Source organism: Pseudorasbora parva, chromosome 13, assembly GCF_024679245.1.
Source record: "Pseudorasbora parva isolate DD20220531a chromosome 13, ASM2467924v1, whole genome shotgun sequence".
Lineage (NCBI taxonomy): Eukaryota > Metazoa > Chordata > Actinopteri > Cypriniformes > Gobionidae > Pseudorasbora > Pseudorasbora parva.
The window spans coordinates 40,111,701-40,128,049 of NC_090184.1; the positions used below are offsets into that span (position 1 = coordinate 40,111,701).

At 39.5% G+C, this 16,349-nt stretch overlaps 1 protein-coding gene across 3 annotated transcripts; it reads left to right on the plus strand.

The window, feature by feature from the left end:
* The first annotated feature begins 598 nt into the window (after positions 1-598).
* mecp2 (methyl CpG binding protein 2) lies at positions 599-15,068 on the plus strand. Of its 3 annotated transcripts, none has more exons than XM_067414383.1 (3): positions 599-725; positions 8,130-8,498; positions 10,606-15,068. In XM_067414383.1, exons 1-3 carry the CDS (start codon positions 694-696, stop codon positions 11,831-11,833), a joined length of 1,629 nt encoding a protein of 542 aa, XP_067270484.1. In that variant the 5' UTR covers positions 599-693; the 3' UTR covers positions 11,834-15,068. The 3 variants fall into 3 exon arrangements, with proteins under 3 accessions (XP_067270484.1, XP_067270483.1, XP_067270485.1); XM_067414382.1 differs by having other exon boundaries at positions 627-725; positions 8,127-8,498; XM_067414384.1 differs by lacking the exon at positions 599-725 and adding an exon at positions 782-793 and having other exon boundaries at positions 8,127-8,498.
* The last annotated feature ends 1,281 nt before the right edge of the window (positions 15,069-16,349 follow it).

Consider the following 16,349-nt stretch of genomic DNA (forward strand, 5'->3'; position numbering starts at 1 on the left):
TGGATGGATCTACATTCAAAGTAAAGCCTTTGGCCTTCAGTTGCAGAAGGCATGGGATAACATTAATGTTGAAGTTCTCAGAGGAAATATATCGACACTATGCCAGAGATGCTGTAGTTGCTGTAAAAAGTGGACATACCAAATATTAAAGTGGATAAAAACCGTACAACTCACTTCATCTGATATTTGATGGTTAGAACAACCATTTAGGCTACATGTTTCATGAACATTATGAAATTAAATCATGTTTCGAGGCAAAATACCGGTAGGTAAATATTTTAAGATTTGTCAGGTGTTTTATAACAATTTTGACAACCACTGTAGCTATATGACCTGTTTGAAAAGGGTATTTAAAAATCTACAATTTTATCTCAAGACAAAAACACATTTCAAACACTTAATATTAATTTAAACAGGACTTTATCACAGAATGCAATGATACAGTTATGCTATGCACTATTATTCTGGTGTGCAATGCAGCTTTCCTCGCCCTGGACGTTGTTCCCCTCTCTTGTTATCCACTTCTCAGCTCTCGCGAGAACGTCGGCGTTACCCCATTTCCCTTCCAACCAACCTCTCGCGAGAACTCACGTCCGAAGGATGGTGTTGTGTTAGAGGGAGTGGGAGAGGAGGGTGAGGGGTACCCACAAAGATGTTGCGTGATTTTTTGGAAATTTATTTATTTAAATAAAAATGGCCGCCGCAGAGAGCGGAGAGGAGAGACTGTAAGTGTGAATCGCATCCATTCCCATTGTCACGGCTTCCAATGTCAGGCGTCGCGAGCGGCGATGGCGTAGGTTTTGATCGTCGCTGTGATATTTTGTCAGGCAAGCTGAGGGGGGAATGTTAGCCGCGCTAGCCCGCGAAGGCGTTGAGAATACGTCACTCGTATTTCTCCCGCTCTTTTTCCACGATCAACGGACACATTGTGCGGCAAGAGAGCTGCGCGCTTTATCCCAATGTGTGTTCGTTGTCGTTTTCTGACGTTACTTCAAAAACTCCTCTGAAATGTAGCGCGAACGGCTGCCTGGGGGTTTGGACGCACACATGTTTTGTTTTGCTGATATTCAGGGCTCTTTCGTGTGAATGTTACGCCGCTCCCGTGTTGTTTAAATCTAAGGGCTCGGTAGCTGTCAAAAACAGCCGACTGAAGTAAGTTAGCTTGCTTGTGGCGCTGCAGGACAAGGCAGGGGACCGAAATGAGATTTGCTCCAGATAGATACGCCTGTCCTGGCCGTGGAATTACTTGACTTAACTTAAGTGCTTAGAAACGAGGTTACTGTTGGTTTTAGTTCAGTGCTATGGTGTAGGTACATCAGGTACCAAGTTTGCATATGCAAGCAAGTTGGCCAGTGTGCTAATTCTCTGTCTGATGTCACCGTGCTTGTGTGTATGTGTTGTTATTGCCGCTCATTTTGCCCCTGCAGCATGCAAACCACATAACCCCAGGTGCAAAACACTGTTCATGCGACTGTTGCTGTTCTCGTATCACTGAAATAGATAGTGAGCTTGCTTTAGCAGTGCACAAGGCACTCCCATGTGATAGCAGACTGGTGATATTGTTGAGCTGTTGACTTCCGGTAAGCAGCTAACGGATCTAGCAGCATCATATTTGTCTTTATGTGTGTGTGTGTGGTCGACCGCAAGGCGATTTGCACGAACAGAGTGACATGCAAAACACACTGGTTCATGTCTTACACATACTTGTGACATGGCTCTGCAACTTCTTCCTGTGTTGCATGCTCTATGAATTGAAAGGGCAGATTCTAGCTCATTTGGGCTAGATTAAATATTTAGTTTGTCAGCCAAGGAATATTTTATTATGAACAATTATTATGGAAGTAACAAGTGTTGTTTGAAATGGGGCAAATATAATTTTCATTGTAGTGACTCAAAAATAGTCTCAATAAACATGTTACAGTCTGTAATTCTTTATCTTTTCTTTCTAGATAAACTTGATCCTTAATTGTCTCCAGCGTGGTATAATTGTTATTATTTATTGTTCTTAAGGACACATAAGAGACCTGCCCTTCAATAAGAAAACAACTACAGGCCCTGTTTCACAGACAGGGCTTATTAAGCCCGGATTAGGCCTTAGTTCAATTAGAGAAGGAAAAAAAAAACATACCTGATATGCATCTTGAGACAAAACAATGGCAGTGGATGTGCAGTTTAGTCTGGGACTAGGTTTAAAGGGATAGTTAGCCCTAAAATGAAAATTATCCTATTATTTACTCACCCTCAAAATATGTATTCGTCTGAAAGAAGTGTGTATGAGATTCTTTCAGACGAATACAATCGGATTTATATTAAAAATGTCCTGGATTTTCCAAGCTTTATAATGGTGAATCCATTATATCCATTATAAACGTACTCTACACGGCTCCGAGGGTTAATAAAGGCCGAATTGATGGGTTTCTATAAAAAAAATATCCGTGTTTAACACGTTATGAAGTAAAATATCTAGCTTCCGACTGACTGCCTTCCGTGTTCAACTTTTTTACGCTACGGCAATGTCATCGTGCCAATTACACTTTTTTACGCTACGGCAATGTCATCGTGCCAATTACACTTTTTTACGCTAAGTCCAATGTCATCGTGCCATTACACTTTTTTACGCTAAGTCCAATGTCATCGTACCAGTTACGCCTTTTTATGCTACGGCTGATGTCATTGTCCCAGTTACACTTTTTTATGCTACGTCCGACGTCCTTGTGCCAATTACACTTTTTTTACGCTACGGCGATGTCCATGCCAGTTACACTTTTTTACGCTACGTCCAGTGCCAGTTACGCTTTTTTATGCTACGGCTGACGTCCTAGTGCCAGTTACGGTTTTTTTACACTACGTCCGACGTCATCGTGTCATTACGCTTTTTTACACTTCTTCCGACTCCAGTTATGCTTTTTTATGCTACGTTCAGTGTCCTTGTGCCAGTTACGTTTTTTTTACGCTATGTCCGATGTCATCATGCCAGTTACGCTTTTTTACATTACGTTCGACGTCCTCGTGTCATTAAGCTTTTTTACACTACTTCCGACTCCAGTTATGCTTTTTTACGCTACGTTCAGCGTCATCGTGCCAGTTACGCTTTTTTTTTTTACGCTATGTCCGATGTCATTGTGCCAGTTACGCTTTTTTACGCTATGTTCGGCATCCTCATGCCAGTTGCGCTTTTTTACACTACTTCCGACGTCACCATGCCAGTTATGCTTTTTTATGCTACGTTCAACGTCCTCATACCAGTTATGCTTTTTTATGCCACGTCCGACGTCATTGTGCCAGTTAAGCGTTTTTACACTACGCCTGACGTCCTCGTGCCAGTCACACATTTTTTACGCTACGTTCAACGTCCTCTCGCCAGTTACGTTTTTTTCGTGATGTCGGACATCATTGTGGCAGTTACACTTTTTTCCACTATGTCCGACGTCCTTGTGCCAGTTATGCTTTTTTACGCTATGTCCGACGTCATTGTGCCAGTTATGCTTTTTCTGTAAATTCAATATGGAAGGTGGTCCAAGAGCTTGGAAGGCTTGGAAGAGCCAGGACATTTATAATATAACTCAGTTTGAGACAAAAAACAATTTGTCTGAAAGAATGTCAGATCCACCTAGGATGGCTTGAGGGTGAGTAAATCATGGTATCATTTAAATTTTTGCGTGAACTATCCCTCTAAGCTTTGCCTGTGAAACCAGGGGACAGTGTAGTGGTGTTCATTTATTTTCATCTCATAAATGGTTAGTTCATTTATAAGGTCAAACCTATCAATTATTCCATGGCCAACAAACAGAATGTCTCATCTAGGGGTGGGCATTTTGGACTATCACATCTATTGCAGTTATGCTTACATGATGTTACTGTGCTACATATTTTGGATACGTGTTTAAGCATTGCTGTTTTAAAATGAGTGATTTTTAAACTGTTGAAGTGCAATAAGCAGCAAGTGCAATAAGACTTTTTTTTGGACTTATTGGGCTTCACCAGGTCAAATACACTTGTGTCAAAAGACAAGTATCCACTGTAATGTATGTCTTAAGTGAAGGTAAACAGTTGAGTGAATCGGTATATTAGATCATCTTTAAAGTGACAGCAGCCTAACATGTCAATAATGTTAATAACAAGATTTAATTTACACAGTGAACACTGTGGAGTGTTTTTTGTTCATTTAATCCCTTAAAGGCACAATATGTAAGATTTTTGGAAAAATCTAGAGCAGTTATATATTTTGTTGACTTGTGTACTTACACTATCCAAAATGTTTCCAAGAGCAATAAGCAATTTTTTAACCATGATACGGATTGTGTCCGTGTGTCGCCCATCAGTGACATCATACTCACGTTACCCTCGTTTTGCGGTTTTATTTTGTAGAAACCATGGAAACACTAGAGATGCGTTAATAAATTATGTGTTATATTAGACAGGTGAGCAACTGTTTGGATACATTCATAACCTGAAAAACTAATCAATGTTATATAGCTCACCACGTTTAGTCATATTGTTTGAATCTCGGTTTCTTGATTTACCGTGAGTACCACATTTTACCATTCTACGTCTAATATCAATCTAGCTTACTGCAGTGTGTGAAAAGTGATCTGTCCAGTCCCAATTCTTTTCCACCGGCTGTGACAACATCTCCCATGCTACACCTTTGAATAGGTGACCATAAGTAGCGAAAAACTACATATTGTGCCTTTAACTGTCATCGTCGCGCTAGCAGGCCGCTTGGAGCTCTCTTTATTTTTTTATTTATCATATTAGTAATAATTTTAAATTAGGTATCATTTCATTGAAAGCTTACTCAATTCATCCTGTGAAAATAAGTTTGAAATTGGATGTTGTGTTACCATGGAATTGGTACTAAAATCTAAATGGGCTCCTCCCCTAGTGGGCGGTGTCAGATTTCATATTACATAATTTATTTTAACTACTTAATAATAAAAACCTTTTCTAATCTTGACAAAACATATATCGTCGGAAAGGTCTGAGCCTCAAGGTTCCATGTTTAGCAACTATTTTGTGATAGAAATTATAATTTGGACAGAAATGTATCAATTTGTTACAGGAGAATGCATAAAAAAAATCACTGGAATTTACTTGACACCCGGTGGCTATTTTTGGTACAGCACCTAAACAAAATCTCATCTTGACTTGTGAATTTTTTTAAAACTTTGTTGGACATATGGCTTTGATTTTAGAGTAATTTTAGTGTGAAAATGACTAAGTAAAATATATATTTATTTAAAATAAAAATGTTTAGTATAGTACATTTGATTTACTGTAAATTTAAACTTCCATAACTTTTTCATACTTAAAAAAAAAAAACTTTAAAACTGAGCTGTCTAGGTCTATATTCCACAGCATTCTTGAATTACAGCCATTTAAGTTTGGATAGCTCATTTTCACATCTATTGTCAAAAAGGGGGGTGACATTTAGGGGTTAATTATTTTATTACCACTTTATTATTTTATATACAATGTATATAGTATATCATAACCTTATTTAAAAAAAAAAACTATGTTGTGGTATTGCTATTGGAAAAAAGATTACTCATATCTTGATCTAAGATTTTAGTCATATCATGCCAATAAATTCTAGCAATAAAGTCATGGAGCATGCACCGGATGAAGTTTTAAATGAATATATGTAAATGCATAGTAACAAGGTTTTAATATAGATGGGGAAGTGTTTATATTAAGTGCTGTGACTAGACTTTCACAAATGCTAACAATAACTTTCATTATAAATGTGCTGCGGTTTTACTGATTTTACAAATATAGATAAAGTACCAATATTCTAATGCTATTTAAAATGTTCATGACTGGCACTTGAGTTTTTCAGTCACACCAAAAGGCATGTGAACTTCCCAACAGTGTTTCATGTTAGAATTAACATATTTGGGCAACAAATGGGATTTGATATGAAATAATTAAAGGACTTCGCTTAAAATAACATTTATATTACTGTATTGAATGCTTTAGCAACAAAATAATTGCAGAAATGAATTTCATGACACTTGCTCTTTAAAAGATATAAAATCAAGAAGTAAAGCATGAATGTCTGAGGATGTAGCGCAGTCTCCAGAAGAGGGACGTGTTTGTTTAGGTTTATTCAACTTTGTTGTATACAAGTCAACTAGAAACAACTTTAGTTTTGTTTTGTTTTATTATCATCTTTATCCTGGCCGGTTAAAGGATTCCTAATCTCTTGTCAATCCTCTTTTATGAATCATCAAGCTTTCGGATCATGTTGGACCTCGAGATCCACTTTCCTGCAAAGTTTAGATTTTGCGGTGGATCTAAAACTTTGCAGTAATCCTGAAGACCTTGGTTTGCTGGTTTAGGTGTGTTTGATTAGGGCTGGAGCTAAACTCTACAGGAAAGTGGATCTCGGTCCAGAGTTGAGGACCCCTGCGCTAGACCCTCAACTACTCATCCAGTATAAAGCATCATGTCTGAATAAAACAAACATGCAAACTAAAACTGATAAAAACTAAACACTATATCCTAAATTATGTTTACTGCACAATATTCATATATATGGAAATATATAAGTATTTTGAGATTAGGGATTGTGTTATTTGCAGAGCTTTATGGCACTGGATGGTCACTGACTAACTCTTTTGCCACGGTTTCCATTTCCGTATAGATGTGTGGATCTCATTTCAAGATCGTTTTTCACTCGCAATTCATGAAAAATGTTTTTTTTTTTAATAAACCATTTAAAAAGAAGCAGCATACGATATGATCGTTCAACAGTCTCTGAGCTCTTGCAGTGTTTATGTTATTGTTGAAAATCAATTCCTCTGGCGAAAATGTGATTTCTGATTCTGAAACCCAACTGATGCGCTCTACTAAAGTTTAAAACTGGTAAAATTGCATTGTGGGTAATGTGACTCCACATAGTTTGCTAATGAAGTATGCTAGCTATACCTCACTTGCATACTGAAGATATGCCTACTGTGTGCAGTATGTGTACTGTACTCATAAATTGGTGAAATGAATAATGAAATATGGACTTTTGTTTGCAATATATTATGATGTGCTATTTCGTGCATGAAAATTGAATAATTTTTAATGAATGTTTGTTTTTAACGTGTGCTTTTAAGGCATGGTGTGTGGTGACTGATGTATCAAAACATGTCAGTGACTTTTTTGGCTGACTGCTATTGATTGTTTAAGTGAGTGTAACAAAAATGAACAGATTAACCAGTCGTTTCCTCACTTGACTTTATCTCTTGAATTTTATCACTACACAATCATTGAAAGTGACATTTGAGCATTGAACATGTTGGGTCTGTTACGATGTTCCCAGTCTCCATCCTGATAGAGTAACTGTAAATGATAAGGACATCTAAACATTTTAAATAAAACAGTGTCCTTTAAATCTGGCTATATTGTGAAAAGTTTTGTATACCAAAATAAATAGGCAACATATTTTGGTTAGTCATTTTTTTCCTCTCTTAAATATCGGTTGCTCGAGATATATTATGACGTATATTCTTTGTTTATTGTGATGTGAAGTTTTCTTCTTATTTATATTTATATATATTTTCTTCTCTACTCAAATTGCAAGCCACCATGTGGTCATGACAAAAACATTAGTATTTAGAGTAATCTGAAAAATCCGAGGACGAATGAACTTGATCGTTTGTAAAAATGCCACAGACATGGGGGAAATTCCTTCGTCCTCTGAAGACACAATGATTCATCCTCCACGTTAAGGTTTTGCTTGACACCTCTGGGGTGATTTCCGCCCGCCTGTACACACAGTAGAAATCAAATTGAACGTGTTTATCCTGAAGTTACGAAATAGACACATCCTGAGGATGACGTCCAAAGATGTTAAGATGCGAATTGCATCAGTTAATTTGGTTTAACTGAGTTTTATGCTAACACTTTAAATTCAGGCCTCTTCCCACCTGCTCTGTAGTGGTATTTAATAGTTTGTGTGATCTGAAAATGAGCATGCTCTGAAGCCAAAACATTGAAATATTGATGATGCCAAACATGCCAAAGCAGCACTTCTGTTCAGTTTAAAAAAGATATTTAGACAAGCAGTTGACTAGAATACAGGCCCATAATACTGTCATCCTGTCTCAGTGCCACTTATTTCTTGTGTTTGTCAGCAGAGGTGATGACAAGAATGAATACCAGGAGAGCTCAAAAGACAAGACACAGAAGCAGAAGAAAAACAAAAAGGAACGGCAAGATGTGGAAAAACTCGAGGCCACAGTATCTGTTCCTCCTCCCCCGCCCCTCTTTAAGCAGGGGGATGTCGGACAACAGACAGAGGCAGGGAAGTCTGAACCCACTGACCCTGAAGTTGGAGCCGCTCTCAGCCCTCCAGAATCTTCCGCATCAGCCAAGCAGCGGCGTTCCATCATTCGGGACAGAGGCCCACTGTATGACGACCCTTCACTGCCTCAAGGTTGGACGCGCAAGCTGAAACAGCGCAAGTCGGGGAGATCTGCTGGGAAATTTGATGTCTATCTGATCAAGTTAGTACAAGTTACAGGGAGTAACTTTTTTTGAGAGCAACTGTGACTATATTAATTTCACAATGACACGTACAGTAAATCAGTCATTATTCAAGTTATGTTACTGAGTCATTGACTACTTATTATAAGACTCACCGAAATGTTGCAAACGCAACAAAACTAAAGCTGTTAACACTGGAAGTACCAGTGGCAGCCTCAGATGTGCTATATTTCCATTCAACTGAAATAAGATAATTTTACTTACATTTAATGGATTATATATTTGATCCCTATTCATTATGTACTTCTGTCAAAAGCCATTTTGTGATGTATCTGGTCTCACCATATGTTTATACAGTGCAGTGGTGGACAAAATTATTAGAACACCTGACAGATCTGAAAATATTGACCTTTTTTTGTCTTCAAAACATGATTTCATTTCGTAATTTTCATGAAAAATGCAAATTGTTAGCCTGACAAGCCAGAACCAGATCAAGATGTTTGGTCTGGAAACTCACCATTGACAGCTCAATCTGAGGGGCGGATAAACGGTTCTTTCAAACTCCCTCTGCACGCGATAGGATAGCGCTACACCAATCAGAGCAACGTGAAGCGAAGCTAGCTGACTGATTAAACATTCGCCGTATCCGTTCAGCAAAACTCCGAACACATCTTCCCTTTTTAAGAATGACTTCAGTGCCGTTCTGTTTTTTTCTCAGAGAAAAGCTTAACTCCAAGTCCAAGTCGCGGTCAAATCTGATTCGAAAGGCCGCCGTTCGCCAGCCTCTGTTACTAGAAGCACGCAAGCTCAACTCTGCCGTCATTATGTTAAGCCCCGCCCACCGACTCTTTACACGATGTGATTGGCCCGACCAGAGTTTGGTTTTTACTGCTCAGAAGTGTATTGAGAGTTGCTAGACGATACTCGTGGCAGATTAGATTTGCTGCCGCTAGGTTGCGTCTAGATTTCTAGGCTAGCAAATTGCTGCTCTAACCATCAAATAAGATGAAGTGAGTCAAACTGTTTTTATCCACTTTAATATTCGGTATGTCCACTTTTTACAACAATTACAGCATCATCTCTCTGGCACAGTGTCAGTATATTTCCTCTGAGAGCTTCAACACTAATGTTATCCCATGCCTTCTGCAACTGAAGCCAAAGGCTTTCCTTTAAGCTACAATAGATCTGTCCAGTATATTTTCCAACTCGCCCCAAAAGTGCTCTACTATGAGGTTGAGGTACGGACTTTGAGGGGGTCCATAATTTCCAATGTTCCATCAGATTCCTTCCATCACAGATAGTTCTGGCAATAGTTAGACAAATGTTTCGGGTCATCGTCCTCTTGATAAATCCATGCCCAAATTTCCCAATATTGTTCTAATATAATTTTGGGCACCGTTGTATGTAGTTGAATTATGTATTTAATTGTTTTGGCTCAAACAAAGTCACACTAATGTTAAATACTAATATGCTAATGTTTTGAGTAAGAATCCTTTCTATTTTATTGTTGCTGTGGTAATCAGATTTACAGCTGATTTGTCTGAGGCAGGGGTATTATTGTTAACTAAAACAAAAACCATAAAACAAGTTTTCGTTACTTGAAACTAAATAAACCTTAATGGAAATTGGAAACTTATTTTATATCAGCTAGTTGCCAAGTCAACCCTTTTAATTTCTGTCCCAGCAGTATTTGAAGCATGATGTTATAACTCAGTCATTGTTCAATAAATCTGAATGTACTGTACAGAGAGAGAGCTGTGCATTACACTGGTTGGTGTCACAGAGCTTTGTGTTTGAACTTGATTTACAAGACTTGTTGTATGGCTAAATAATTAAATGATGGGAAGTTTATTGTTCTTCCACATGATTTGACATGATGAATAAGGGCATGCTGTTAAACACTGACTGATGTGTCACAGTTCCCACAATACGTATAATAAATACTTTAAAGAATGCTTAATAAGATCAAGCCTGAAATGAAAGAATATTTTTAGATTTGCACCACAGGTGCATATGATGTACTTTTCTGGTTACAAATTTAGCACACATAGACTCACTCAAGTTCAAATGTTCTTTCAAATTGCTTTTAAATTACTGTCAATTTATAGTAATGTTTTTGTTTTTCAGCCCAGAAGGGAAAGCCTTCCGTTCCAAAGTGGAGCTCATGGCGTACTTCCAAAAGGTGGGCGATACCACCACGGATCCCAATGACTTTGACTTCACGGTCACGGGCAGAGGAAGCCCGTCTCGTAGAGAAAAGAGACCGCCAAAGAAGCCTAAAGTGGTCAAACCCTCTGGTCGCGGGAGGGGCCGGCCAAAAGGCAGCGGCAAGGTACGGCAGGCTACAGAAGGAGTGGCGGTAAAGCGCGTCGTAGAAAAGAGTCCGGGAAAACTCCTCGTAAAGATGCCCTTTGTTGCCCCTAAAACTGACCCGGGGGCTCCGTTGGGGCAAGCGGTGGTTGCCAAAATGCGCAGAGGGCGCAAACGGAAATCGGAACAGGAACCGCCGAGCACCCCTAAAAAACGTGGCCGCAAGCCAGCAACTGCTTCGCAGTCAGCAGTGGGGACAGGCTCGGCTGCCGCGTACGCCGCAGCTGCCATTCTCACTGCAGAAGCCAAGAAAAAAGCTCTGAAGGAGTCTTCCGTGAAGCCTGTTCAGGAGAGGGCACTTCCTATCAAGAAACGCAAAACTCGAGAGACTTTGGAGGAGTTGGAGGGATCTACCACCTCTGTAACCACAGCGACGGAGACCTTTGCAAAACGACTGATTACGTCAACTGTGACCCCTACATGCGAGGAGGTAGAAACGGGACAGAGGCCTCACAAGCATCCCGGCCGGAAGCACAAAGAGGCGTCCACCACAGATCCAGGGAACGGCAGCAGCAGTGGCAGCGGAACGGCAACCAGCAGCGGCGGACTGAAGAGTCACAAGAAGAGAGATCAACGAGGGCAGCACTTTAAACACCACCACCATCATCACCACCACCAACACCACCTGCAGGCCATGCCGCCCTCCACCTACACTCCGCAGGCTCACCAGCTCTCCCTGGGTCACTCCACGCAAGGGGGGCCGCCAGCACCTGCGTCCATGGAAAACGAACCCCAGGACTTGAGCACCTCCAGGCCGAAAGCGGAGCATGTGGCCTGCAGGGAGGAAGCGAGAACTGACAGCTCCTCAAGCAGGGACGCTCAGAATGCAAGCAAGATGGCCGCCACTGACCTGAGAGGACAGAAGACGACTGTGATGGGAGAAGGCAAGGAGATGAGAGACATTGTTCCTCCCTCCGCCGTCCCGAGGCCGAGCCGAGAGGAAACGGTCGAGTCCCGGACACAAGTGAGCGAGCCAGTGAGCTGACTGACTAAGTGAGCGATCGGCAGTGGCTTTGCGTGTGAAGAAGCGGAGGCGGTCGCCGTGAGACGAATGATTTTTTTGTTCTTTTTTACTGAGGAAAAAAGAAAAAGGAAAAAAAATATACAAAAATGTAAACGTACTGAAACAAAAGGCAGCTGTTGTGTCTCGTTCTCTCTGTGGGTTGGACGCAGGGCGATAATTCTCTTGCTTCCGGATGAATTCTCTGCTAACCTTTTTCTTTATGGTTTCCTTTTATTTCCCACTATATCTTTGTATTAGTATATCTTAGCACTCACCTGAACCTCGTTATTCCTTTGTCAGAGCTTGTAGGAAGTAGAAACACACTCAAGTGGTAATGGATGCACAAGTCACACGCCATAGTAAGTGAAACTTTGATCAAATTGCTCTCGAAAGAACTAAAATTCCTCATAGTCATGTCATCTCTACCCTATCAAAACGGTGTCCTATCAGTGTGTTCTTCCTTTTTGTGTCGTTTAAAATCGAGGGGCAAATCAGACGCAAAGAAAGCAAGCTGAAGGGGGCCACATTTCCGATCGCCACCTTTCCATTTGAGTCGGACACAGCCGTTGCAGCATCCTCACCTTTGAAATAAAAAAATGCTAGCTTAACTCAGACAGAAAAGAACTTCCTAGTTGTGGGTTTGTGCCAAGCTGACATTTCCAGCCTGTTGACCTGTGAAGATCAATTGAATTCGGTAGTATTATTTGTTGTTGGTATTTTTAGCGCACATATGTATATTAATTATGAGTAGTTTGTTTAGCCTAATCACCCGTTTCGGAGGTGCCTGAGAAAATGCAACTAGAGCGGAAAGCTCTATTTTTCATTTTCTCCGGTGGGGAAGATAAAAGCACAAATGTATTTGTTAGGGAATATTGAAAGCACAGTTCAGTGTAGCGGCTGGAGTAGATGTTAACTCGCGTAAATGAATACGAGAAAAGGAATTTAATACGTTTACCTGCTTTCTCCCATTAAGTACAATTTAAATAGTGGCCTTGTGTTCTTGTGACACAAATCCCTAACAAAAAAAGCATACCATTTCAAATGTAGCTTTTGGTTTTACTGTGTGTGGTAATAGACTAATACCATAGAGCTGCTGTTCTAAAAATGATTCCGACAGGAAAGTTAATAGATTGCTATATTTATATAATGTCTTGTCAGGCTGTAGCTGTGTCAAATGCATGGGTTAATGATGTTTGCGTGCTTTGCGTGCTATTTATTACAGTACTCCGACATTCTCTCTCCTATACATAAAGGTTTATAAAGCCGGGTACAGCACTATTGATGAGGGTTAAACGTTTTAGAAACGTATATATTTTGAATTATGAAACATTACTTGGCAACAAAGGACATAACTTGCATACATTTTAAATATGTTCCATTAGTTTCCTAATCTGAACATTAGCAGTCCGAAAGAAGGACCGCACATCATGCATACATTTTTTTGCAAATGGTTAGATATTGGACAATGAGTGTCTTAGTATTTAACTGTAAAATGTAGAAATATATTATTAGAATAGGATGAAACTTAATCCTAATGAAATTTTGAACCAAACTGAGGAAGTTCTTCTTTGTTGTTTGTCAAATTTAGGATTTTACAGGAACTTTACAGCACTTTTTCTGTTTCCATTTTCGTTTCTCCTTCTAGATGAAATGCACCTTACTTTTAAAGCACTTTTTTTTTTAAATCATGAGAAGCATACCGATTTTTTGTTGTTGCATATATTGTCTAATTAGCCTTGCACAGACTTCTGTTTCATGTCCGGAGGTTGTAACTTTCTTCCTGTGTTAGCATATGATGCATGTTTAATGTCATTATAAAGAGCCATTATTTTGTTTAGTTTGGCTTTCTCCATAAAAACACCCCACATATACCAAATCGTAAAATTAGCACATAATGGCTATATTTCAATTACAGTATTTAGTGTGTATGCATATATATGCGGCATACAGTGGTGTTCTGAAGCCAGAAGACAAAGGCCTCAGTTCTTTTTTTTAATAAATCAAAAAAATATTTATAAAAGACATGTAAATTGATTTCCCAGTTACACTTAGTTATCACATTTTCCTGGTTAAATATTACTTTACCTTACATAAAAAAGAAATACAATGGTATTTTGTAATTTTTACATTAACATTGTAATTAATGTTCTGCTTATTAGAACCAAGTATAAATCACATCAATTTAGCTTTTAAGCAGTTTAAAATCTTTTCCAAAATGATAACTAAAGGCAGTAACAATTAATTTGGATTTGTGAACTGAAATTCAGCTTTTCTTTTTAATAGTCAACTTATTTTCATCACTCATCAAGCTCGGTAAACTGGTCACAGACATGAAGATGTACCTTTTAATTTCACCAACCTGATAGCTCAAAAAAAAAAAGAAGTCATTTTTCAGGCCATTTATTAAGTTTGATTTTTATGTGACACAGTGGTGAAATATAAGCGAGCTGTTTACTTACTTTTTACATTAGTCTTCCCATCAGTGCCATCATTTTCTTCATTCATTTTCGAAAACGAGAGGCATGATTTATGGCCTGAACCAATCATATCTAATCATAGCGAGATGAAGGTATTGCTTCCACTCACGTGACTTTCCCGCTCTTATTCTCAATGAACCCCCACTAAACCCAGTGCACGCTTCTGAGGCTCTGTTGGAAGTCAATGGGCTCAGGGGAGGCAAGAGATACGCGGCGTCTTGCTGTAACTTTACCCACTGGTGACGCTGTTGCACAGTGTTCCTTTTGAAAACAAGTGATTTATAAACTTTTTAATGTCACATTTTGTAATATTTGCGTTGTTTTATTTTTGTAACATGAATTACTTTCTCATCCAATTTTTTTGAGGAGACATTGCCTCCCATGCCTCCTCAGAGGAAACCGCCCAATAGGGAGGTGTAGCGCAAGTCCGGGGGGGTTGTATTCCCCTAACTCCCCCCCCTCTCCGCCCAGTGCTGTCTGCTATGCCACTGTATAGATAAATGCATAACCAATTTTCACAGGCCTCTGAATCTAATGAAATCACAAATTAATATTTTATATCCTAATATTGGAATTGTTGTTTTGAATCCCAGAGTGAGAGGGGTTGCCTTATCAGCTTTGTCTGGTTATTAAATCTTAAACATTCATGGTTATTGTGACTTGGGTGATGGATGTGCTTTGTCACTGACATAAATGCTGATAAATGTCATTACACACAGCACTTGTTAAATCTTTTCATGAGCTAGACTAAGATGTTTTTGATATCTGCTGTTGATTAGGGGTTGAAATGCATGCAAAAGAGAGAACCTTTTTTCTCGAGTGCGTTTTAGAGTAGAAGCAAAAATATGAATGAAATTAGAATCGACAATCACATGGAGCATTGCATTTTTCACTCTCCCCTCAAGTCCCGTAAAGAACGAAAGCTTCTCCATTCTCTTCCTCCAGCCCCCCGCTCCCTCGACCCTCATTGGGAAGAGGCACAGAGAATACAAGAGCGTTTCCGCTCGGAACAAGGGCTATGTAATCATTTCAAGTTGTCAAAAGCAGATAAAGGAAATGGATTTTCACGCCAGAGGAACGCAGGGTCTGGTCCTCGCCGTAAAGGCAAACTCAGTTAATTGCTTGAGGTCTAACAGGAGACTTTAAGTGTGTTGTCAGACACCACCGGCTCACTCTCTGTCCTCGTCAGAGTTAGAGCGCTCACTTAACTGGCGGCTGACGTTCTCAACGTCTCCCCGGTCTGACTAAACTCGAGCTGGAGAATGGAGGTAGCAGAATGGATTCTTTTAACTCGAGCTCAGCAAGCACATTCTCAGTGTTACGGAAGGAAAGAAACCTCCTGACATGAATTGAAGTCACGACAACTCTTAGTTTAAAGCGTCGACTCACAAGCTGCATCAGTCTGGCTGAAACAGAAAGGGTAGTGCCTTTATTATGGGAGATTTACTAAGGTGGTAGAAGTGACCTTTGATTCTAAAGAAACACCTTTATCCCAATGAAGCAACACGGAAGGTAAATTTACTCAAATGCTTGGATTTTATTTGGTCATTTTTCATAGGTAGGATGTGCACTGGTGTGTGTTGTAACTAGAGGTTTCATTGTTGTACATTTTTCTTTTTTCCATCAGCTGGATCCACCTAGAAAGGATGTATTGTTAAAAACCCTCTGCTTTATGAACTTCTTGCATTTTGTAGCGCTCAAAGCCCACTGACAAAAATGGAGCCCTACAAATGGGTGAAGACAGAATAAGAAAATTACTTTTATTATTTATATGTTGGTTTGTTTGGTTTATTTTCTTGTTTGTTTGGGTTATTTGTGCCTCTGGCAGTGAAATATGCTTTGGAATGTCCTTGTGTCCCTGTAGCCAAAAATACATGCTATGTACGTGAACATGTATCAATATGCATGATTGCCATTAGAAGATAGGACATTGCTTGCCCTTTACTATTATATATAAGATGTTTTCAAACAGCTGTTTCCAAGAGCTGAGCCCAACCACACTAACCGAATCTGAAGGTTTT

Excerpts from the sequence above, each read along its gene's own strand:
- mecp2 (XM_067414382.1), top strand. The coding sequence starts at position 694 with ATGGCCGCCGCAGAGAGCGGAGAGGAGAGACT. Across the intron at positions 726-8,126 it reads GAGAGCGGAGAGGAGAGACT|CAGAGGTGATGACAAGAATG; the intron begins GTAAGTGTGAAT and ends TGTGTTTGTCAG. Across the intron at positions 8,499-10,605 it reads TTTGATGTCTATCTGATCAA|CCCAGAAGGGAAAGCCTTCC; the intron begins GTTAGTACAAGT and ends TTTGTTTTTCAG.